Source organism: Lissotriton helveticus, chromosome 7 (assembly GCF_964261635.1).
Source record: "Lissotriton helveticus chromosome 7, aLisHel1.1, whole genome shotgun sequence".
Classification (NCBI taxonomy): Eukaryota; Metazoa; Chordata; class Amphibia; order Caudata; family Salamandridae; genus Lissotriton; species Lissotriton helveticus.
Genome location: NC_136068.1, coordinates 55,639,263 through 55,661,094, shown reverse-complemented (window position 1 = coordinate 55,661,094; position 21,832 = coordinate 55,639,263). Strand labels below are relative to the sequence as shown.

Below are 21,832 nucleotides of genomic sequence, written 5' to 3'. Positions count from 1 at the left end.
TGTGTGCGGTCTTAAGGATGCCTGCAGGTGTAGAGAAATATTGGCGTACTGTGATAGACAAAGTGCTGGTGGTTATGCTTCAGGAAACACATTTCTCCTCTCAGTCCACATCTTCCTTTGGTAAAAGATGGGCAGGAGTCAGGGCTTTCTCGAACTATTCGTCCTATGCTAGGGGTACAGCTATACTTATACACCGCACTACACCCTTCACACTTCTGGGTCAACGGATCGATAAGGCGGGGAGATGTGTTGTTTTGTGGGGGAGACTGGGCAAGGACACTATTACTCTTGCTACGTGCTATGACCCCAACGTAGATACGCCTGAATTTTTCGCTATGTTATGGGGGGTGGTGTCAGATATTGGCTCACGTCGCATAGTTTGGGGAGGGGACTTTAATGTAGCAATGGTCCCAGGGCTGGATAGGGCAGATGGGCAGACAAACTATCACCCCAGGTCAAGAGAAATACTTAGGGGCATAGTGGCAGATGAAGGACTTGTTGATGGCTGGAGACATATATACCCCGGTCTTAGAGAAGGGACACACTTCACCTCCTACACCGGGACTTGGGCAAGGATAGATTACTTCCTACTGTCTGGAACATTGGCTCCATGCATCATAGATGCAAAACACTTGCCCAGAACTCAATCAGATCATTGCCCTGTGTTGATCACTATAGACATGCCTGGCTATGACCGTCCTCGACGTCCCTGGTGACTACAACCCAATGCCCTAATAGATACGGTATTTCGGGAGGAGCTGAGGGGAGACATAGAAGACTTCTTTCCCCGTAATAAGGGCACAGTGGACAGTGTGGAGACGATCTGGGAGGCCTTCAAGGTCACGGTTAGAGGGTGGTGCATAGCTAAGAGCTCTGGGGTATTGTGGGACGTACAGCGCACATTGCACAAACTGGAAGGGGAGCTGCGGAAACTTGAGAATGGCATGATGCAGGAGAATACAGGGAGATTGCAACAGGAGTTTAGAACTAAGCTGTCAGAGTATGAAGAGGAGGCGCAGAGGGAGGTCCACTTCATGGACAAATATTGGAAGGCTCGCAAGAACAACGAAGGAGATAGACCTGGCAGGGCACTATCAGTAGCGATTCGGGCTGCACATGGTAATAATACCATCTTAGAACTTGAAAGCACCAAGGGCGAGATATGTAGGGACAATGATCGTATCTTGACTACACTTAGGACACATTATGAGCATCTATATTCTACACAAGCCTCCGGAGACGTCGACCTAGAGGGATTTCTAGGAGATCTGGCACTGTGCTGGCTAAGTGACACTCATAGACAGTTCCTTAGAGCCCCGTTGGAATTGGACGAAGTCCGAGAAGCCATAATGTCCTTGAGCAGCGGTAAAGCACTGGATCTGGATGGGGTACCGGCGGAATTTTATAAATGCTTTATCGACATCATGGCACCGGTTTTAAGAGAGGTGTTTGAGGAGTCACTAGAAGTAGGTGTACTTCCTCGCTCCATGAGAGAGGTAGTCATCACGTCTCTCCTTAAGCCGGGTAAAGACCCCTCACAGTGTGACTCTTATCGACCTTTGTCACTACTTAACTGCGATGCTAAGATACTCGCCAAGGTGTTAGCCACGAGACTTTCATTACTCATGACCAAAATCATATTACCTGATCAATCCGGTTTTGTTCCCACGAGGTCGACCTCTCACAACCTTCGGACGGTCTTTTCCTTGATCCCAACAGTGGCCCCAGAAGTTCCTCTTGCTGCCATATTCCTTGACGCATCCAAAGCGTTCGATTCCGTGGAGTGGAGGTATCTGTTTGCGATATTGCACAAGATGGGCTTTCCCCCTATCTTTGTAAACTGGATACGCCTACTATATACTGATCCTAAGGCGAGAGTATTGGCAAATGGTCGGCTGACAGAGGCCTTTGCGATTACGAGAGGCACTCGTCAGGGGTGTCCACTGTCCCCCCTACTTTTCACCATCGCGATAGAACCCCTGGCATGTTGTATCCGGCAATTGCACAAAAGCAGTTCTTTCAACTGTTATCAGAGGCCACTCTCCATATCTTTATATGCCGATGATGTCACGCTCTATGTGAAAGACCCTCAGAAGAATTTGAATGATCTCTTAAAGGAGTTCGTGGCCTTTGGTGGCCTATCTGGCGTGTCGATAAATTGGGGGAAATCTCAGTTATTCCCCTTAACGACCGCAATGGCTGAATTTCCATTGGATTACCCCTTGGAGTGGTGTCATGCAGACCTGCGCTATCTGGGGATACAGATTTCAAGGGACAAGGAAGAGACTATTCGTTTGAATTATGGCACTGCCATCACCAAATTGATGGAGTCAGTGACGCGGTGGATCAATCTACCACTATCCATGGCTGCCAGAGTCTCCCTTATTAAAATGGTTATCTTGCCCCGCTTTCTTTATTATTTCCTTAACATTCCATATTATACAGGGTCATATTTTTTTAAAACACTGAGGTCAGAACTAAACCGGTTGGTATGGGGAGGGCGACAAGCACGCCTTAAATGGACAGTTATGGTGCAGCCTTATGTTATGGGAGGCTTTGACATACCCGACTTTGAGATATACTACTTAAGCGCACAGGCGCACTATCTGTACCACTGGATGAAACCTAACAGTTTCATGCCACAGATAGCGGCTGAAGATTGGATTGCCCATCCATTACCATTAACTGGTGTTATCCACGCCCCTATGGCTGCGTTGGACACTTCATTCACCACAGTGACATGCACCCTGGACGCGTGGCAGAGGATAGCACGCCGGCTGCAGGTGCCGATGTTGTATACGCCCCGAATGCCGCTGTCCTACCACCCCCAAATGATGCTACTCCAGGAGCCGGGTTTTCGTACTATGTGCCGCCGGCTTGGTATAGGCACTTGGGGTGATCTCTTCCCTGGTGGTGTGTTTCGTGCTCGAGATCTGTTCTTTGGGGAGCACACCCCCAGCCCTCTAGAGATATTTTACTACATACGGCTGCGGGAAGGTCTGAAGGCCCTCTTACCCGATTATCCGCATGAACCCCCTAATGTAGCACCTCTAGCTGTAGTGCTGAATAGTCCGGACGGGACACACACCTGGTGTCTAGCATATATAAGAGTTTGCGGAGTGCTTTACCGGCCGTGGTGGGCTCAGCCAGAACACATTGGTCACAGGATCTGGGCAGAGACATCACGGATGAACAGTGGGAGCACTGCTGTGAACTGTCGGGCACACTAATGTCCAGTTGCCGCTTTAAATTTATCTACTATAAGGTCTTACACAGAGTATACTATACCCCAGCTAGAAAATTCAGATTCAAATTTACAGACTCAGATTGCTGCGAGCGGTGTGGGCAGTCGGGCGCTAACTTCCTGTATCTGGCATGGATGTGTCCGCAAGTCCGGAGGTTTTGGTCACAAATCCACGAAGCGCTAGAGCTCATGATGGATGGTACGTTGGAAATGGACCCGCTGATATTGCTGCTGGGTTACACGGCACAGATCCCGAAAAGCTATAGGAAATTCACCAACGTAGCATTATTGTTAGCAAAGAGACAACTGGCATGCAGATGGGGGAGGGGGCGGTCTCCCAAATTTGAGGACTGGATACAGGACATGGTGCACTGTCAGGAACAATATGGCATATATTCAGAAATGCAACCCATGGCGTCTAGGCCAGCTGATATTTGGGGTCCACTTCAATCATATTTGATACAGACAACGGCTCGGTTGCCGAGTGACACTTTGCCAGGCGAAGAGGTAGGGCACACTCCCACGGGCATACCGGAATAGATGATCTATGCTGCTTCCAACGCTGCGGTATACCGTGGCTAGATAAACGACATGGGGGATGGTATCGGATGCATTTGGCGTTGTGGTATGAGGAGCTCCATAGTCCCCGGGTTGGGCATAAGAACTAGATGGCGTAAGAGCACAAGACTGATAACCCCCTCAGACAACGGACAATGCATGCAGAACACAGCATGTAATATGGTGCTGCAGTGTAGCGGCAGTGATACCTTCTGTCCTGTCCTTGTATGTCTGCCGACAATGTGTATGTGCGGAATGGGAAGCAAGACTACACTGCTGAATGGACTGTGATTAAGCCACTCTGCTATTTTTTTACGCCCGCAGAGCGTTACATGTTCTATGTGGATTACCTGGATTACGTAATTGCTAAAATGTCTGCACGTTAACACTCTTGATTCCCAGAGGGCCTTGCTACTGTGACCGTGATATGTAGATAATGGACTGTTACGTGGTCTGCCCGGAGAGGGTCGTGGGTGGCTTGTTGTGATATTGTGTACTATGTTAATATACTTTCATCTCTCCTTAACACTCAAGGTAATTTGCTGCCGGCCATGTATGGTTGTAGGCACGAAGCTGTGTATATGAGCACGTATGTTAATAAAGGTTTTTAAAACTTAAAAAAATAAATAAATACATGCAAAGAATACCACAGGATGAATTTATGGTGCATTTTCAATCTTTGTATATTTTGTAGAGTAAACATCATGTAGATATAAGACTACCATGAGTTCAGTGTGGGCAGCGCTAGATCTCTCCCAGAGGGCCACATTGCTGTTAGGTCTCCTGGTGATTTATTCTCTTGTAGCTTCTCCTGCTCTTGGAGGCCTCCTAGCTGCTTATCAGGGACTCCCAGGCTCCTCAACCTTCTGGTTCATGTCTTTGGTGGACCTGCTCTTGGCTCTCTCTCCAGATCACATTACAGAATGGATATTCCACTCAATGGCAACATGAATTTTTACTTGCCCAAAGAAGAGTGCCAAACATTGGGCTTCATTACTCGCTTTTGTCCAGGTTTAGCATTTCTTCTGGTGGTCTGAGTATCCTGGATTCTTGCCCGATCAACCGCTGCTGCGATCATTGAGCAGGTAGAAGTGTGGGTGCCAACACTCACCCAAATTTAACAGCACCCAGGTCTAGTTTTTGTTATTAATCTTCATCTTCCGTTTATGTGTAACTGCTTCTAACTCTTAATTTATTTTCTATTTTGCTTCTTGGTTGTCCATGAACAAAGGAGTTATCAGCTCAATGGAGTGCTAGCAGGGAGCTGGGCAAAGCTTCAATGCTTACTACTCATCAGTCACCAGCTTCCGCATCCTCAGATTTATGTTATGTTAAAATACTTATAAAGCGTGAACATTTGTATTTGTATTTGTATTTGTAGAGCGCAACATTCACCCCAAGGGACATCACGGCACTAAGTCAAAGCAAAGCGCAGGTTAATGTAGGAGTGTGATAATCTACTTGACAGGTTGATAGATGGAGAATAGGTGAGTTTTTAGCTTTTCCCTGAACGTAAGGTAATCTTCCGTCATACGAAGTTCCGATGGAAGTTTATTCCAGAGAACGGCTGCTAATTTTGAGAATGATCGGACACCCATCATGACTTTAGACGGACGCTTAACTGACGCCAATGCCTGATGGTGGGATCTCAGGTTGCACGAGGGTACATAAAAGTCTAATTTTCCCTGTAGAATTTGTGGGCCAGTTTGTATAGCGTTCTATGTGCATAGCACAGGAGCTTCAAATTGGCTCTTTGGCGTACTGGTAACCAATGTAACTCCTTCATACAGAAGGAGGCTGAACTGTATTTGCTCTTGTTGAATATCAGTTTAGCAGCGGCATTTTGGACCACTTGAAGTCTGGTGAAGAGATAGTCCACCATGCCAACGTACAGTGCATTTCTGTAGTCCAGCCTACTCACAAGAAGTGCCTGTGTCACCGTTTTCCTACAGTTTAGAGGAATCCATGGAAAAAGTAGTCTAAAAAGTTTTAGTGTGGCGAAACTTTTCCCGCACAATAGACGTACATTTACCCACACGGGGTTTCCTGGCGCTTTTAGCAACAGCGTTTCTCCCAGCTCAGATGGATTCAGAACAGCCACATCTTGAATTGTCTATGGAAGGAAAGTAGCGAAGAGCAATATCTCAAAGGATACGGCAGAGTGTTTCAGAGCTTGGGGCCCAGTAACTTATATGTATTTTATTTGTAGAGCCATTGTCTCTGATTATAAAGTACTACCTCACTCACCATTTCTAATTCTAGACTAACAGGCAAATGCAACAATATTGCTTTATGCGATTCCTTAATTGCGAAAAATAAGGAATCGCAATTAAGGAATTGCAAAATGCAATGCATTAAGAAATCGCTAAATAAATTGCGATTTCTTAATATTCCTTAATTGCGACTCGCAAATTGCGAGTCGCAATTAAGGAATACCCCCCCCATTCATTCCTATGGGCCTGGAGGCCCATAGGAATGAATGGGAAGACATTCTCAATTTGCAATTAGCGAATCGCAAATTGAGAATGCGATTTCAAGGGTGCAGGGGTGTCCAAAGGACACCCTATTGCAACCCTGAAATCAATCTGTGCACATATGTTGTGCACACACATGCCCTAAGGGCATGTGTGTGCACAACATGAAACTTTGAAAAATGCACAAAAGTGCATTTTTCAAAGTTTTCGCAAATTACCATGAGGTTCAACCTCATGGTAATTTGCTCCCCCTAATTGCGAAATCGCAATTTTTTTAAGTTTCATGCATTGCATTTAAGGAATCGCAAAATGCAATTCCTTAAATGCAATCTCAATTTGAGAATTTGCAAATATTTGCGAATTCTCAAATTGCGAGGGCCTTCACCCTTCAAGCATTCCACAAGCAGATTTTGCGATCGCAAACGGATGATTTTTGGCGATTCGCACCTTTTGCGATCGCAAAATCCTTTGATGCATGTGCCTGTTAGAGAATACTGGCCTGTATCCGGTTCTGTAAATAGTCTCTGTGAATCAGTCTTGATTTACAATCACAGCCTCACTGACTGTACCTACTTTTACAATGCCAGGCTGCCTGGGTATTATACTTAAACTAGGAGATAAGTAGCAGTGGGGGTTAAGGGGATTTAAAAACTAAAGGAACAATGACTAGCAGGAAGGAACACACACCAATAGCTGAAATGGAGCTTCACATCTCACCTGATTCAAGGACTCTACAATGGGACTGAACCCGGATGGTAGTCCCACCTCGATCATGGCCATGTTGGTGGTGTTACGAGTACCAGTGTATCTGGAAGAGAACAATAGGGAGATGGGTTCAAGCACATCTTTGCAAAGCCTTGGTTGCTGTGGTATGAGAGGAGAAAGAGCAGAACCTTTACTGTGACGAAAGGTGGCTCATGTGGAAGTGGCCATACATGATTGGTCTCCCAACAATTAAGAGATAGAGGATGGCCCAGTAAGTCTCACACAAAGTAGGGCAAGTAGCATACGTGAAGGGGCCTCCTCCCGCAGGGGGTGTTCCAATGTGGAAAGGTTTTGCAGGTTTATATTTCTGTGCATCAACAACGACTTGCACTATGCATTTTTATACATGATTCTACATAAATTAACATGATTTCATTTGAAAAGAGTTTCTTATGATGTACAGAAGTGAAATTATTAACGTGTTTTAGTTAGGCCACATTTCTGAGTAAAACTCAGGGGCATATTAGCAAGAACCTCATTAAAATTATCGAAGTTTTAGCGGCAGGAAACTGCCGCTAAAACGTCGTTAATGGGCTTGCTAATATGCGTTATAGAATTCCAATAGAAGCCCAGGTTAGATGTCCTGCACATCTAACCTGGGCTTCTATTGGAATTCTATAACGCATATTAGCAAGCCCATTATCGCCGTTTTAGCAGCAGTTTCCTCACGCTAAAACGGATGTATGACGTTACAACGCAAACTTTTACAACACATACCTTTACAACGCATTTTTTACAACGTAACATCCATTACAACGCATTCCATTACAACGCATGCCATTGCAACACATTTTTATAAACTACCTTTACAACGCATTCCATTACAATGCATACTGCCTTTACAACGCATACCATTACAACGCATACCATTACATTGCATGTATGGTAAGTATTGGATAGTGTAGGGGTAAAAATTACTATTCGAACTCCAGGGGGGTGCAACAGTAGGGTAAGTGATGGATAGTGTAGGGGTAAAAATTACTATTCTAACTCCAGGGGGTGCAACAGTAGGGTAAATGTTGGATAGTGTAAGGGTACTATGCGTTATTGCGTTATGATGGTATGCGTTGTAATGGTATGCGTTGTAATGACTGCGTTGTAATGATATGCGTTGTAGTGTCATGCGTTGCAATGGTTGCGTTGTAATGGCATGCGATGTAATGGATGTTGCGTTTTAAAAGTTTCGTTGTCATGGTAGTGTGTTGTAAAACTTGCGTTGCAAAGGTTGTTTCCCGCTAAAACGGCGATAATTTTAACAAGGTTCTTGCTAATATGCCCCTCAATTTTCGAACGAGAAGGAAGCCATCTCTGTCACTCACTCGCACTTTCCCCCTGTGCACATCCTTTCCCTACAAGGTTGCAGAACACAGTCTAACTGATGTCATAATCGTTTATTTCCTCTTCAGTTGTTGCCCTTCTTGTGGTGAATCTTCCATTGTGTGGATGTAAAATTGTAACATGTATCTGTGTCTACCATTCCTTCACTGGATTTATTCATTCGAAGAAAGTCTTATTATGAAATGTTTCATATTTGTTCTACCATCTCCAGATGACATTAGCATAGAGGGAACAGAACAATTATAGAAGAAATTGGGATGGTTCTTATGCGTTAAAGTAATAACGTTTATTTTTCTTGTGTTCTGATTTGCTACAGAAATTATACATTTGCTCACACCATGATGAATGTGCAAAACTGGTAATTTTCTATGCAAGAATGCAAGAATTGTGTATAAAGTCTCCTTGATTTTGGGGGTGAGGGAGATGTTGACTTTCCTTGATGCTGCTAAGGATGCTGTCCCATTTCCCTGTGATTTTGCTCCTCATTTGGGACTTATAATAATTTCAGATTTTTACATGCCCTGTATAACATTGCCTCTAAGAACCTTCATGACATTTACACTGCATCGCTTATTTAAACATTTGTAATACAACTCTTTAACTTTTCATTGATCTAAAACTCAGTTATTGAGTGGGATCCATTGCTTTTGAATTGTATTACTATTTTGATGTTTGGAGAGGTGCCTTAATGTGGGGGGACACTACCTCTGATCCAATAACCAGTTGGAGAACTGAGTGATGTAATTTTTGTGATGTCTAAATTTTGGGGCACTGGTTTAACACCCACACCAGCATTGAGCAGAGTGGGTTGCAGAGGGAGAATTGTCCAGCAACCCTAAAGACTAGACACAGGTGTTTAGAAATAGAGGTGTTTTTGCTTGGGTAGTCCCCCAGCACTGAGTAGTAAAGTCTAGTGGTGCTACGCATCACTGAGAGGGGCATGAAAGGAGGTGTGTGACTATGGGCCCGATTCACAGAACTAACTTAAGACAAAATCCTAAACTTACTACTTTTGGTATTCACAGAAGTTAGGATTTTGTCTTAAGTTTGTCTTAAGACAGACTTAATACAGACTTAAGTTAGGATTCTGTCTTAAGTCTGTCTCAAGACACAATCCTAACTTCTGTGAATACCAAAAGTAGTAAGTTTAGGATTTTGTCTTATGTTAGTTCTGTGAATCGGGCCCTATATCTTTTCTAAGCCCAAAGACAGCATGGTTTGAAATCGGGGGCATCCAGAAGATCGCTCAGCCCCAAGGAGTGGCAGAAGTGTACTATTCTATCTGGGATGCATTCCACTATTTTGTAGGGTGGAAGAAATTAATAAAGAATGTCTGTACCCCTTAAATCGCTGTCAACACAGAAGAAGGCAGAAGACTTGCATATGAATCGCTTAATGCACAGAGCACTATGGAAACGTCATTACCTTTTGACATCCGGGTTTCTAAGAGATGGAAAGCACATAAAGAAAGTAATATCCATTACTTTCCTGACTTCTTATTTCACAGAGAGAACTTGGTGTCCCACGCCCTCACCTGACTTGAATGTTGATGGCGAAGGTGGTGTTGCTGAAATCATTTGGCCCAAACTCCACAGAGAGGTCAAACGAGGGACTTGTCTTCGGTGGAGGAACATGGTACCTCAGAGTTGTCTGTAATCAAGAGACCAATTGCAGAATACTTTTACTGAACTAGACTTCCAAGTAAATTGTTCACATTTATTTGTCTTTGCATATTTCCTTTTTATGATTCCCCAAATCAAGAGGTAAAAGGAATCTATTGCATTGCAGTTGTTTTTATTGAAACATGTACAAACCCATAATAACTTTACCTACATTTCTAATCCCTGTATAGGTACATAATATAAACTGGACAAGAATCAAGGATAGAATTATTGCCTAATACAAGAAAATTCTGTGAGTAGTTACATAAGTAGATGTTACAGTAGGCAAGGACAATATTATTTGAAATTATGAAAATCTATTTGTGTTAACTTTGACAGAATCTTAAGAAATAATATCATAACATTAATAATCTTATTTGCAAATAGCTCATCTCAGGAATGTTATGAAAGAGTATTAATCACATACATATCTTAATATATCTTCTAACTCAGTTAAAAATGTTTCTGTATAATGAGTCTTCATTATACCCTTTAAAAGAAGAGTCAATCCAAAACTCTTTTTTTAATTTTGAAGATTTATCACAGTCCTCCCTTCCCCAGAATGACATTCATTCTACGAAAATTGACCTTCAAATAAAAATGCAAGAGCCCTCATCTGATCCTCCACCTGATTGAATATCTTATGTTCTTCTGGAACCAGTATCCAGTCGCCTTGCTGATTCTCAGTGATGTGTTGTGTCTGATCATCACAATGATCCTCAGGCTGATACCTGATTGGCTCATGTATCTGATCCACTAACTGTTCTGGCTGAGGCTATATCAGATTTCCTATTGTATTCAATATAAAATCCTTCATTTCATTCTCTTACCCACAAACAGTTCCTGTGTCTGATCCTTTATCGGATCCCTTTGCTGATCTTCTATCCTTTGCCCTCTGTCAGATTCTCTATGTAATAATGCAGACGGTCTTCTACTAACACTATATTTGATCCTCTATCTGTTTTCGTGCTGGTCCTTTAGCTGGTGCTCAATCAGGATTTCGAATTGGGTCCTATTTTGGATCTTTTTGTACCATCTATTGGTGGGTGGCATCACAGGTTAAAACCAAACCATGTTGAAAGGCTTCAACTTGAGCTGTGGAAAGGTTTTTGAAATATGAAAATGCTCTAATTTGGGCAAACTGCTGATTAAGGTTGGATCTTTTCTGATTTGGTGCTGGTGCTTCACCCTAGTCCAAGTTCTGTGGCGATGGAAACTTGCATTTAATGATATCGTAGACATTGGCCTTCACAAAAAAAGATGTTTGCAGAGGTGAAATTCCCTAAATTATCACTAAAGTGAAATCCTTCATTGGGGTTTCTTCAGGTTGATGCCTTATGACCAAGTCTGAACCATATTTAGCAAGTGAGTATCAATGTCTCTCTTATTCCCCCTGTATACAGCCAGACACGTGGCTAAGTAAACATTTACAAAAAGAACAATTGATGGGCAGAATGCAAGACAATGTCATACATTCACCCCATTACAGAGATCTGGGCCAGATCAGTTTACTGGTGATGAGTGCTTGCAATGTTCAACACTCCGTCCATCATCCTCTTTGGTTTGGCTTTGTTCGCCCTGAGTTGGCAGGGTATGCCCAGACGCGGGTCCCTTGCTCACTTTTCCACTGGATTCAAGCTAGCCTGGCTGATGACGGCTGATTAGCTAGAAACTGGTCCCAGGATGCTTGTTTCCGGTCCAGGGAAGATCTGGCTTGGCAGTTTGGGCTGGACTGTTCCCATGAGGCACAGGGTCAGACTGATTTGCATATGGCCATGTCTGAACTGGGGTGGCGGAGTGAGCTAAAGAATGATGATGGATTAAACCCAGATCATTTGACTGGGGGTGAGTGCTTGCAATGTTCAACACTCCCTCCATCATCCTCTTTGGTTTTGCTTTGTAAGGCAACATTTAGCTTTTATGTGGTACCTTTGCTGGGGTATGGGACTCATCTATTTCTCAGGACTCCATTCCTACCAGTTTGTGAGTGTCTTGGGTGGGTTTTGGGATCCATAGGCAGGCAAGGCACCAGAGCAGGCAGGGTGAAGTAAACAACTCTTGTTTCCACAACTCTAATAGGCAATTTGACCACTCGCAAAGGACATCACTGAAAACTCTTCTTTCATACAGGTCAAAGGACTAAGACTTTCTCCTTGGGTCAACCTGCTATTACTAATATGTAAACCCAGATGGACATTTTATATGGAAAGGCAGTCATCCCATTGGTGCATATCACACATTGTTAGTGTACAAGACTTACGTGTTTCATATGTTGACCTTCACACAATTTTACAACATTGCAGTTTGAGCCATGATACCCCAATCAAGTGTCTTATCTCCTTCCAAATTAAAAATTGCTCTGTAAAAAGGTTTCATGTATTGTAGAAAGTTTTGTGATCAGTACACTCCATTAAGTTTAAGGAGGACCAACTGAGTTCACAGAATGTATATGTAACGACTAAAATGACTGGATGAATTCCAAAATGCAAATCTTGAAAGTCTAAATGTTATTTACTGTAGGAACAGAGCCAGGGAAAAAATAAAGTAGATGAAAATAGATTAAAGGGATGAAGAGAAAGTCAGTCTGTAGCCCAACATAGAGGAGTAGGAAAGATTGCGAAATAGAAATAGAAATAAGAGCAAAAAACCCTTACTAAGGAATTGCAAGAAAACATAGAGGCATCTACTCTATTGCCTGATGGCTCCAAGTGATGTCAGCCTTAAACTGCTATAACTAGATGACCTGTAGGATTAGCATGTGGCTAGTGTGTCTAGGGTGGACTAGCAATGGATGCACCTATGACACACGGCAGACTGCTCATCACTCTCTACCTTTTGATAATTTTCATTCACCTTCTCTTTCCTAATCTGTTTTATGTTCTATTTGCGTATGAAGGATGTTTCCCCAGACTTCAAGATCTTTTGAAATATGGAATGTTTTATTACTTTATTTTAGTTTTTGCAAAATGTGATATCATCAGTGTTTACAAAAAAACTATAATAAGCCTAATTAGGCTCCACTCCTACTTCACTGCTCTCTTAAGTCCTTATCAATATATGTGATCACGTCCTATCCCTTCTTCTCCACCACAATAGAGACTTCCTGAGCAACCACAATCAAATTATCTGCTTCTTTAGTAGCATGGTTCAAAATAAATAGCTTTGCTAAGCAGGAGTTTTTGATGGTACAGACTGTGCTGCACTGCTCTCTCACAGTCATCCATGCAAGCATCAAGGCCTAAAGGCTTCTTTTCCTGGACCATCTGTGCTTTGTGGCATTCACAGTGGCATACGGTGCTTTATGCACACACTCTATTATCTAGAGATTCTGAATTTCTGGGATAAGGGGATTGACATAATTATATAAATATAGCCAAATGTTGTATGGTTGGGGATGCTCCCAGGTTCTAGAACATCTGCCAACTAGTGAACGGTCAATTTAAGGAACACCAAGGGCCCCATTAGGATGGCGGGCGGATCGCCCCGCCAGGCCGGCGGTAGCCACCGCCGGCCTGGCGGGGGCGAGTCGGCTGCCATCCGTGCCGGAATGACCCCCCGCCATATTAGTATGGCTGGGGGGTCCGCGGTGGACGGAAAGACCGTTCGCCGCTTTTCCGCCCCCGTCGCCTTGCGACCAGGCGGAAAAGGGTTCTGTATGGTGGCGGTGTCTATCAGACACTGCCAGCCATATTAGGATGGGCATTTTGCAATGCCTTTCCGTGGCGGCATTGCCGCCACGGAAAGGCATGCGGAGTCTGCTTTGGGGGCCAGTTGTGGGCCCCCAAGGACTACGGGGGGTGGGGGGTGCACATGGGGGGTACCTATGGTACCCCCCAGCAGTTCCATGCACAACATGGCAGGCACCGCGCGGTGCCTGCCATGTTGTGCATGGAAGTGCACAGCATGCCCTCCTGCCATTGTGGCAGGCGGTGCTGAGTGCACCGCCCGCCACAATGGTAGGAATGCTGGATGCACCCACCACTGTGGCGGGCGCATCCTAATGCCACCAACTGGACCCCAGCCCTTATGGCGGGCAATCCCTTTTTGCGATGGGATGTCGGGCGGACAAAGTCCGCTCGTCATCCTAATGAGGCCCCAAGTCTCTACACAATAGATATCACCATGAATGAATGTCTATGATACTGATCCATATCTTAAGACTATCTCTGGGCATCTTGATGTCTATGTGGTATACCCTCAAATCCAGAATTTATGTCACCACTACATCACATTGTAGGTCTAGGTAAGTAGACCTGGAGGTAAGAATAGTAAATATATGGTTAACATAAAAATATAGTGAATGAACTATGTTTGTAGGTCAATGTTCCTGACTTCAATGTAGTGCCATACAACTAGTTATATTTCTGTTATTACAGCTCTACAAATATACAAATGTTTTAACATTTGTATTGAATGTCTCACTAAACCAATGTATGGTCAAAATGAAATCCTTCATTCCGTCACTCAACATGTGGTTTAGTTTTTTGCTTTTACATTTCTAACTTCTTGTTATAACAAATAAACCATGTTTATGCAACAGAAGCAGCCTTAAAATCTCATATTAATTAATGTTTGTCTTTTATTAACTAGTCAACTCACCTGCACATACACACAGCCTTCACCTTCCACAGCTACGTCATACTTCCCAGGCACACTGGGGAGCTTCACTTGCTGTAGCAAGAGTCGGGATGAGTTATTCACAGATAGAACATGATGAAACCCTTGGTGGGAGGTTAGAGTCACATTGATGCCACTGCACCCACTGGAGGTTCTGGCAGCAAACTTTGAAAGAGCTTTGAAGGCCTCCATTGTGTCCTAAGGTGGACAAAAATGTACACTTGGTCAAATGTTAAAGACGTAAAAAGAAAAGGTAGTGGCAAAGCCAACATCTGTGAATAAATGCACCCGTCTCCGCACGATCGTCTGGCTCGAAAAAGTGAGAACACTTTTTCGAGCCAGACGATCGTGCGGAGACGGGTGCATATATTCACTGATACGTTTATCGTTGAAATTTCTGAAGTGACACAATTTCACTGTCTGGATATATGTATTTTCAAATCAACTGGTCTAATACATTGGCAATGGCCATGTAAAAACGCACAAAGCATATATTGTGAGCCTTGAAGAAGTCCGATTGTGGACGAAACGCGTTGGCGGTTGCAAATAACACTTTTAAACGAAAATGAATAAAAGATGAAGTTCAATATTGCAAGATCACATCAACTTTTTTTGGGGAAAACAGTTTTGTCTTAAACCTACTTTATTGTGTATTTTACACATTTGATACTTATACGTGTGCTGGGCTGTTTTTCTGTTGTGTGGTATTGGAGAGACCAGGTAGGTTACTTCTGGTTTCTCCATATTGGGACCTAGGGGATTGCGTCTCAAGTCCTTTTGCACCTTTCTTTCTGGTTAAAATATAGGGATGTCAAGACTGGTGCGGGTACCTATGCTTTGATCCCCAATTTTGTATGCAAAGCCAATATCTCTAGCTTCTTCTTAGGGGAATTTCAGTAAAGGTACATGTGTGTGGGTGTGTGTGTGTGTGTGTTGCACTCAGCTGTTCTAGAAAAAAATACCATATTGAAGTAACATATGAGACTACAAGAGTATGGAAGATAGAATTATGTCCCCTTTCCTGAAAAAACACCAGTAACAGAGTTAAGCTGTACCCTCTGAGAAGAGTCCCAAGAATAGGATTCAGTTGCTAAAGTTTACAAGGTGAACTTAGAAGCCACACGAAGCAGAATTGTGCTTAGTGGATACTCTTGCCAAAGTGCTAGTATTTTTCATGCTTTAAGAAATATCATGCTTTTTCACATCTAACAGCAAAGTAAAACGAATGAATACGCAAGAGTGAGTAGTGAAAAACAATATGCCTTTATGTGAGGCGAATGCATCCAAACAGTTCACTTCCTACACTTCTATATACATCAATAACAAAAATGTCAATATGCCAGCAAAATAATGAGATTCAAGAACGCACCCGGGCTAGCATTTATAAGCTAAACTACCATGTGAAATCAACAGTCTAACAAAAAGATTTGATGCGTAAGGGCAAAACCTGATGGGAACACAAATAAAACATTGTAGCCATCCACAAAATTCCATGACACACACACACACTCTCTCTCTCTCTCTCTCTCTCTCTCTCTCTCTCTCCCTCCCCCTCCCCCCTCCCTCCCTCCCTCTCTCTTTTTCTTCTATTTCCATATTTAATTTTGTACTTTGTCAGTAGCAAAAAAACTATGAATAGTGTAAAGGAATTGAGGGCTGATGAATGCAAATCTTTGAGTATATTGACCCACTTTGAAAAATGTTGTCTTCAAGGTATAACTGCAGACAACACCACTGCATGTCATTAGGGATGAGGCATTTACCTCGACACATACCAGCTTTGTTGCTTAGCTTTTCTGCTAATGACCATATTTATGAAGTATCAGAAATCCATATGATCAACGTGATCGGGGGAGAGGAGTTGGCCTAACGGCTAGGGCGGTGACCTCAAATCTGGGGAACTGGGTTTGAGTCTCGGCAATGACGCTGCACATCCTGTGATTCTGGGCAAATCACGTAATCTCCCCGTGCCTAACAAAAATGAATGTGTCTTCATGTAATGCAACTGGTGCTCATGTAAAGTGCTCTGATACCTGATTCGGGTCAAGTTTGCGCTATTTAAAATTCTGTAAAATAAATAATATTTCCCTGCGTAGGTATGTGTTGCTAGGCAAAATCTAGTATATTCAGAATGTAGTATGGAGGCAACCATTGCCAATATCAATAAACATCCCTACTGCACTAAGAACGGCAAACGTCATTTACAACGTAGTCGTTACATCGCAATGCCATTACATCGCGGTTTTTAGAACGCAAGTCGTTACAACGACTTGTGCTGGATGGCGCTCTAGGACAAGGAATAGTATAATTTACTATCCAACACCTTCCCTACTGTATGTAGACTGGAGTTGGAATAGTAAATTATACTACTCCTAAGTCCAGCGTCCTCCAACGCAAGTCGTTGGAACGACTTGCGTTGTAAAAACCGCGATGTAATGGCGTGCGATGTATTAGCATGTGTTGTAATGTCATACAACCGTTCCTAAAAGCACCTCTCAAGCAGAAAGGCACCAGCACCAGGAGCAAAGCAGTGTTAGCCTGTTTAAACCCAGAAAACACACAATTGCATTGCAGATTTGTAAAATTCCTTATACTGGCAGAACAAAAAATGACCAAAATACCGAAAACTTGAAATATCAATCACAACGCTCTGACGCTCCAGGTCGTCCTGAAGACGGACAGAGACCTTTGCCAGACTACACTAAGGACAGACCACTTGCATTATAATGGACACTTCGCAAGAAGTCCAGAAAATCTGTACAATACACATAATACGATTTCGGTCAATGGGCAAGCACGGCTGGAGCAAAAAATCTGTGATGTAGTACACAGCGACCTAAGGACATTTATTAATACCGCTATTATTAATTCAGATTTTAGACTGTAAGGAACCTTCCCTACCTCTGGGTTTTAACTGGTTTCATTAGAAGATTTTAGTTTTATAATTACAATGCTTAAAAAGGTAGCAAAGGTGGATGAAATTACATTGAACGTTTGGCTAAACTTTCACTCTTTTAAGTGTTAAAATTACAATGGTTTTAGTTAACTATGCAAAAATAAAGAAACTTTAAATAAATATCCCTACCTCTCAAGAAAGTCACATGCTGCGGAGAAACTGGTAAAGCTAACAACTTAACAAAATATTTGCTCACAACCCACCAAGTCCTAGATGGCAAGGCTATTTTATAGGAGCAAGGGCCAGATGTAGGTAGCCAAATACCGGTCGGTAACGGTCGAAAATACCAAATTTCGGCCGTTACCGACCGGTATCGGGCAATTGAGATGTAGGACACCAAAAAAGACCGATTCGGTAAATACAAATCGGTAATTTACCGATTCGGAATCTACCGATTTGGAATCTACCGAATCGGAATTTACTGATTCAGAATTTACCGAACCGGAATTTACCAAATCGGTAATTCCCATTCAATCCTATGGGCCTCCAGGCCCATAGGAATGAATGGGAATTACCGATTCAGTAAATACTGAATCGGTGAATACCGAATGGCTGATACCGAATTTTACCGATTCAGTAAAAATTAACGAATTTTTACCTAAATCCCATTTTCCGATTCCAAATTACCGAATCGGTAAAATTAGGTATTTTAGAATCGGTAAATCTAGATTACCTACATCTGGCCCCAAGACCCTGTCAGTAGGAGGAGACGAATAAAGCTGCTTCAATGACAAGTAGCTTGCTTGGCACCCACTGGGTAAAACAACTTTGATAGGAAGAGCTTCAAGGCACCTCTTTCAGTTTTAAGGGCAATATGTGCTGAGTGGTTTGAGGGGGTGAAATGCAGTGTTGTAGGTTACCCTTTTTAAAAGAGCATCAAATGAAAAATCGCGCTGGCAGTTTAGGTTTCTTCCTTTGAGGATCCAGTGAAGGACTTTTCATGAGCGTTTTGGGGAAAATATACAGACATTCAGAGAGACAAATATAATTTTTGTGAAGACTGACCTGATGTGCTGCTTTTGCGGGGACAAAAATAGTGACATTGGGTATTGTTGTAAGCTAATTACCTGAGTCTGCCATCCTTGGTCATTCTGGAAGTATTTACTTGATTATGTTCAGTGGAAGCACATTAATGGATGCTATTATTTGTAAAAATTTCTGGTTCTCCCCTAAAATGGGTAATCTGCTTTAAGGGCTGATTGGAGGCATTATGCGCTGCAAGGCATGCCTGGAAGCATGGACGATAAAATGAAGCAGGACAAATGTGATCAAGGTAGCCCAACTCTGATGCACTAGTGCGGATAGCTGCAAGATTTAAGATTTCATGGGGCACTCAAACTCCATGTTCGGTCAGCCCCGGGGGAGGTTGGACTCAGGGCACACCAGTTCCATGATTTAAATTTACTTTTCCACTTGTAACATATGTAACTACTTACATTCCAGATTATTTACATTGAAATTCACAATGCCGGTCTGTGGTTTTATGGAATTCATACTCTTGCACGCGTGGAGAAGTGTGGCTCAATGGTTAGAGCGGCAGACCCTGATGCAGAAGTCTGGCCCGGGACCAGGGTTCAATTCCCCGCCTCGGCGGGTCTTGGGCTTAAAATTCCACGGACCTGATAATTCTCGCCTCGGTACCTATTCCAATCATGGAGTCCCACTCTGCAACTCTGGGCAATAGCTTGCTTAATCCACAACACTAAGGATGCCTGGCCTCCATCTTGGGGGTGCCCAGGAGTGGACACCTCACAGGGAAAGCCAGGATGGGTTCCACAGCGGTATTCGTACAAACGCCTTGAGACCCTTGCGGGTGAGTAGTGCGCTATACAAGTATCAATTTACATTTACACTCATGGGTGTGACATTATTCAAGGTCCTTGCTTGTTTGGACTAGTATTGGACTGGATTTGCAATGTGATACATATTTATTAGTTCACTAAAGCATGAGTTGGAGCATGCATTGTCTCAGACATCTCAGTAACATAGTGCTCACTTACCAGAGTGGAGGCATAACCCCCATAGGGGTTCTGCTGGTGCATTATCCCACCTGCAATCTGGGAACTTTTCATGAGATCCTCCTTGGTCAAGTCTTGCCGACTGAGGAGGGCCTGAAGGACGATGGCCGAGACCTCCACTGTCCCCTGCTCTGGTAGAGTCCACAGATCTGCTTCCCTTCCTGCCTGAGTCCAAAATATGTCGACGCCTAGACAAACACAAACTTTAATGTTTACGCTGCACAAATGCTTTCTTCAAGGCCTTTTTATGAGGCTGCAATGTCCAATTTGATAGGATTTGCACACTGTGAGCATCTTTGTATGATCTGGCTGCCCACCAAAAGAAAGAATGGCATCATTTCAGAATAAACACAAACAATAAACAAGATATAAAAGAGTATTACAGATACTGCTGCAGGAGTTTGGGAGCGCGTGTGCGTGTATGTGTGTGTGGTTGAATGTGTGTTTGTCTAATCTGGTTTTGTATTCAACTGTTTTAAAGAAGACCAAGGTGTCACTTCAGGACACCTTAGACCACACAGATGGACTCTGGAGGACAGTATTTCTTGATTTTGATGGAATGCTACGTGGACTGTTTCTCTGATGCATTGATTCCACCAGATGTTCACAAAAAGGTGAAGGTGCAGAGTCTTTAAAACAGGAAATCCATTGTTTGACAACCACAGCTGGAACAACCTAGTGCCTTATACATGGAAATGATCTAAGATTTAGGGTGGATCTCCAGACCCTTGGAGGAGTGTTCCAAAGCAGGTGGGCTGTACTTAGCAACCAGGATTCCTAAGTGTTACTTGCAGAGAGGGGGAGGCATGGTGATGTACAGCGCAAACAGAGCTAGTGCAGAGCCTTAAGTAGATTCACAGGTGTTTCTGTCCAGGGTGGATTGGGCACAGCCTATGATGGCTTCCTAACCCGCGTCATTGTGTCATGTTCATTGTGAATCTAGTACAATCATCCAAATTTGGTGACGTGTGAGAAGCATTTTGTCATGTACAGTATAGCATCCAAGGAGGATCAGGGCGGTCCTCTGAAGGGAGACAATTTACTAAAAATCTTCAATGCTCACAAAATTGATGATGTAAAAAAACCCTGAAAGTGCATGGAAGATTCATAAAGAATAAGCATAAAGCAAAAATCCCAATACTTCATGTGCTAGATCACAACCACCCAAAGCTCCTTCTGACTCTTGTTGTCATTAAAAAGAAGCTTCCCTGGTCATAGAGACATCGTGTTACGCCACCATCAACAACTTATTATGGGACAGGGTTACCATTGTCACTTCTCGCATAGCAACTATCCATGGTACTCATCGCTTATCATCAGTGCATCTCAAGATATACCTGTTTATTCCTCAGTCAAGACACCATGTCAGTCCAACATTTGCCAAAACATTCTTGCAAATAATTCATCAATCTTCACTGATGATCCTCCATCAGCTAAATCGAGAGAGGCTTGAAAAGCCAACAGGTTTGCATCTTGTACAGTGTATGTGCAAAGACTTTTCCAACATACGGGTGCATATAGAGTATAAAAACATGTACTAAGGAAAACACACCTATACACGTCCCATCTTATAAAGTCCAGCTGACATGCAGGCAGCCATGTGCACAAACATACATACATCAATGCACATACGGTGTAAGTGTCAACCATGTTATACGTAACTCTTTGCAGGAGGGCGCACAGGGTGATGGGCATCGGAGGAGTACTGGCGATACCGCTTCCAGGCCACATACTCAATTCACCTCCATGGAGCGCCGTGTGCTGTGTATCAAGAGAGGACTGGAGGCTTTGCATGCACATAGCGCTTGGTGCCGCGTACAACTGTTGAGCATCAGGACAGCATCAAATGATGCACAGTTCAGGAGCATAAAGCTGTGTGCAAGGGGTGGTGTGGAGCACAGGGCATGGGCTCAAGAACTCTCATGCACCGCTGTGTCACTTTGGCGTGGCCATTGACTTGTGTGACACTTGTGACCTCGAATTGTGAACCACAGAATGTTGCATGATGGGCATTGAGACTTACTTAGAATGTAAAAAGAAAAACTGTGCCAGAATGCACAGTTCTGTTAGAAAAAAATCCATAAGTACCTGACAGTGTCACACATGACACAGGCATTTGCCAGCTATGCTCACTGATGGAAAGATAGTGAATAACAATATACATCCAGATTCATCAACGGAAATTGCGCTCGCAAAGGGCC

At 43.3% G+C, this 21,832-nt stretch overlaps 1 protein-coding gene across 1 annotated transcript in view; it reads right to left on the bottom strand.

Annotated features, from left to right (window-relative positions):
• LOC144768023 (alpha-2-macroglobulin-like protein 1) overlaps window positions 1–21,832 on the bottom strand; it is a 304,226-nt gene that overhangs the window by 19,082 nt on the left and 263,312 nt on the right. The window contains exons 29-32 of the mRNA XM_078651421.1: window positions 19,614–19,819; window positions 14,640–14,855; window positions 9,914–10,029; window positions 6,994–7,084 (exon numbers count right to left, since the gene is read on the bottom strand). Coding sequence (XP_078507547.1) covers window positions 6,994–7,084; window positions 9,914–10,029; window positions 14,640–14,855; window positions 19,614–19,819 — 629 coding nt within the window. The remainder of the gene's footprint in view (window positions 1–6,993; window positions 7,085–9,913; window positions 10,030–14,639; window positions 14,856–19,613; window positions 19,820–21,832) is intronic.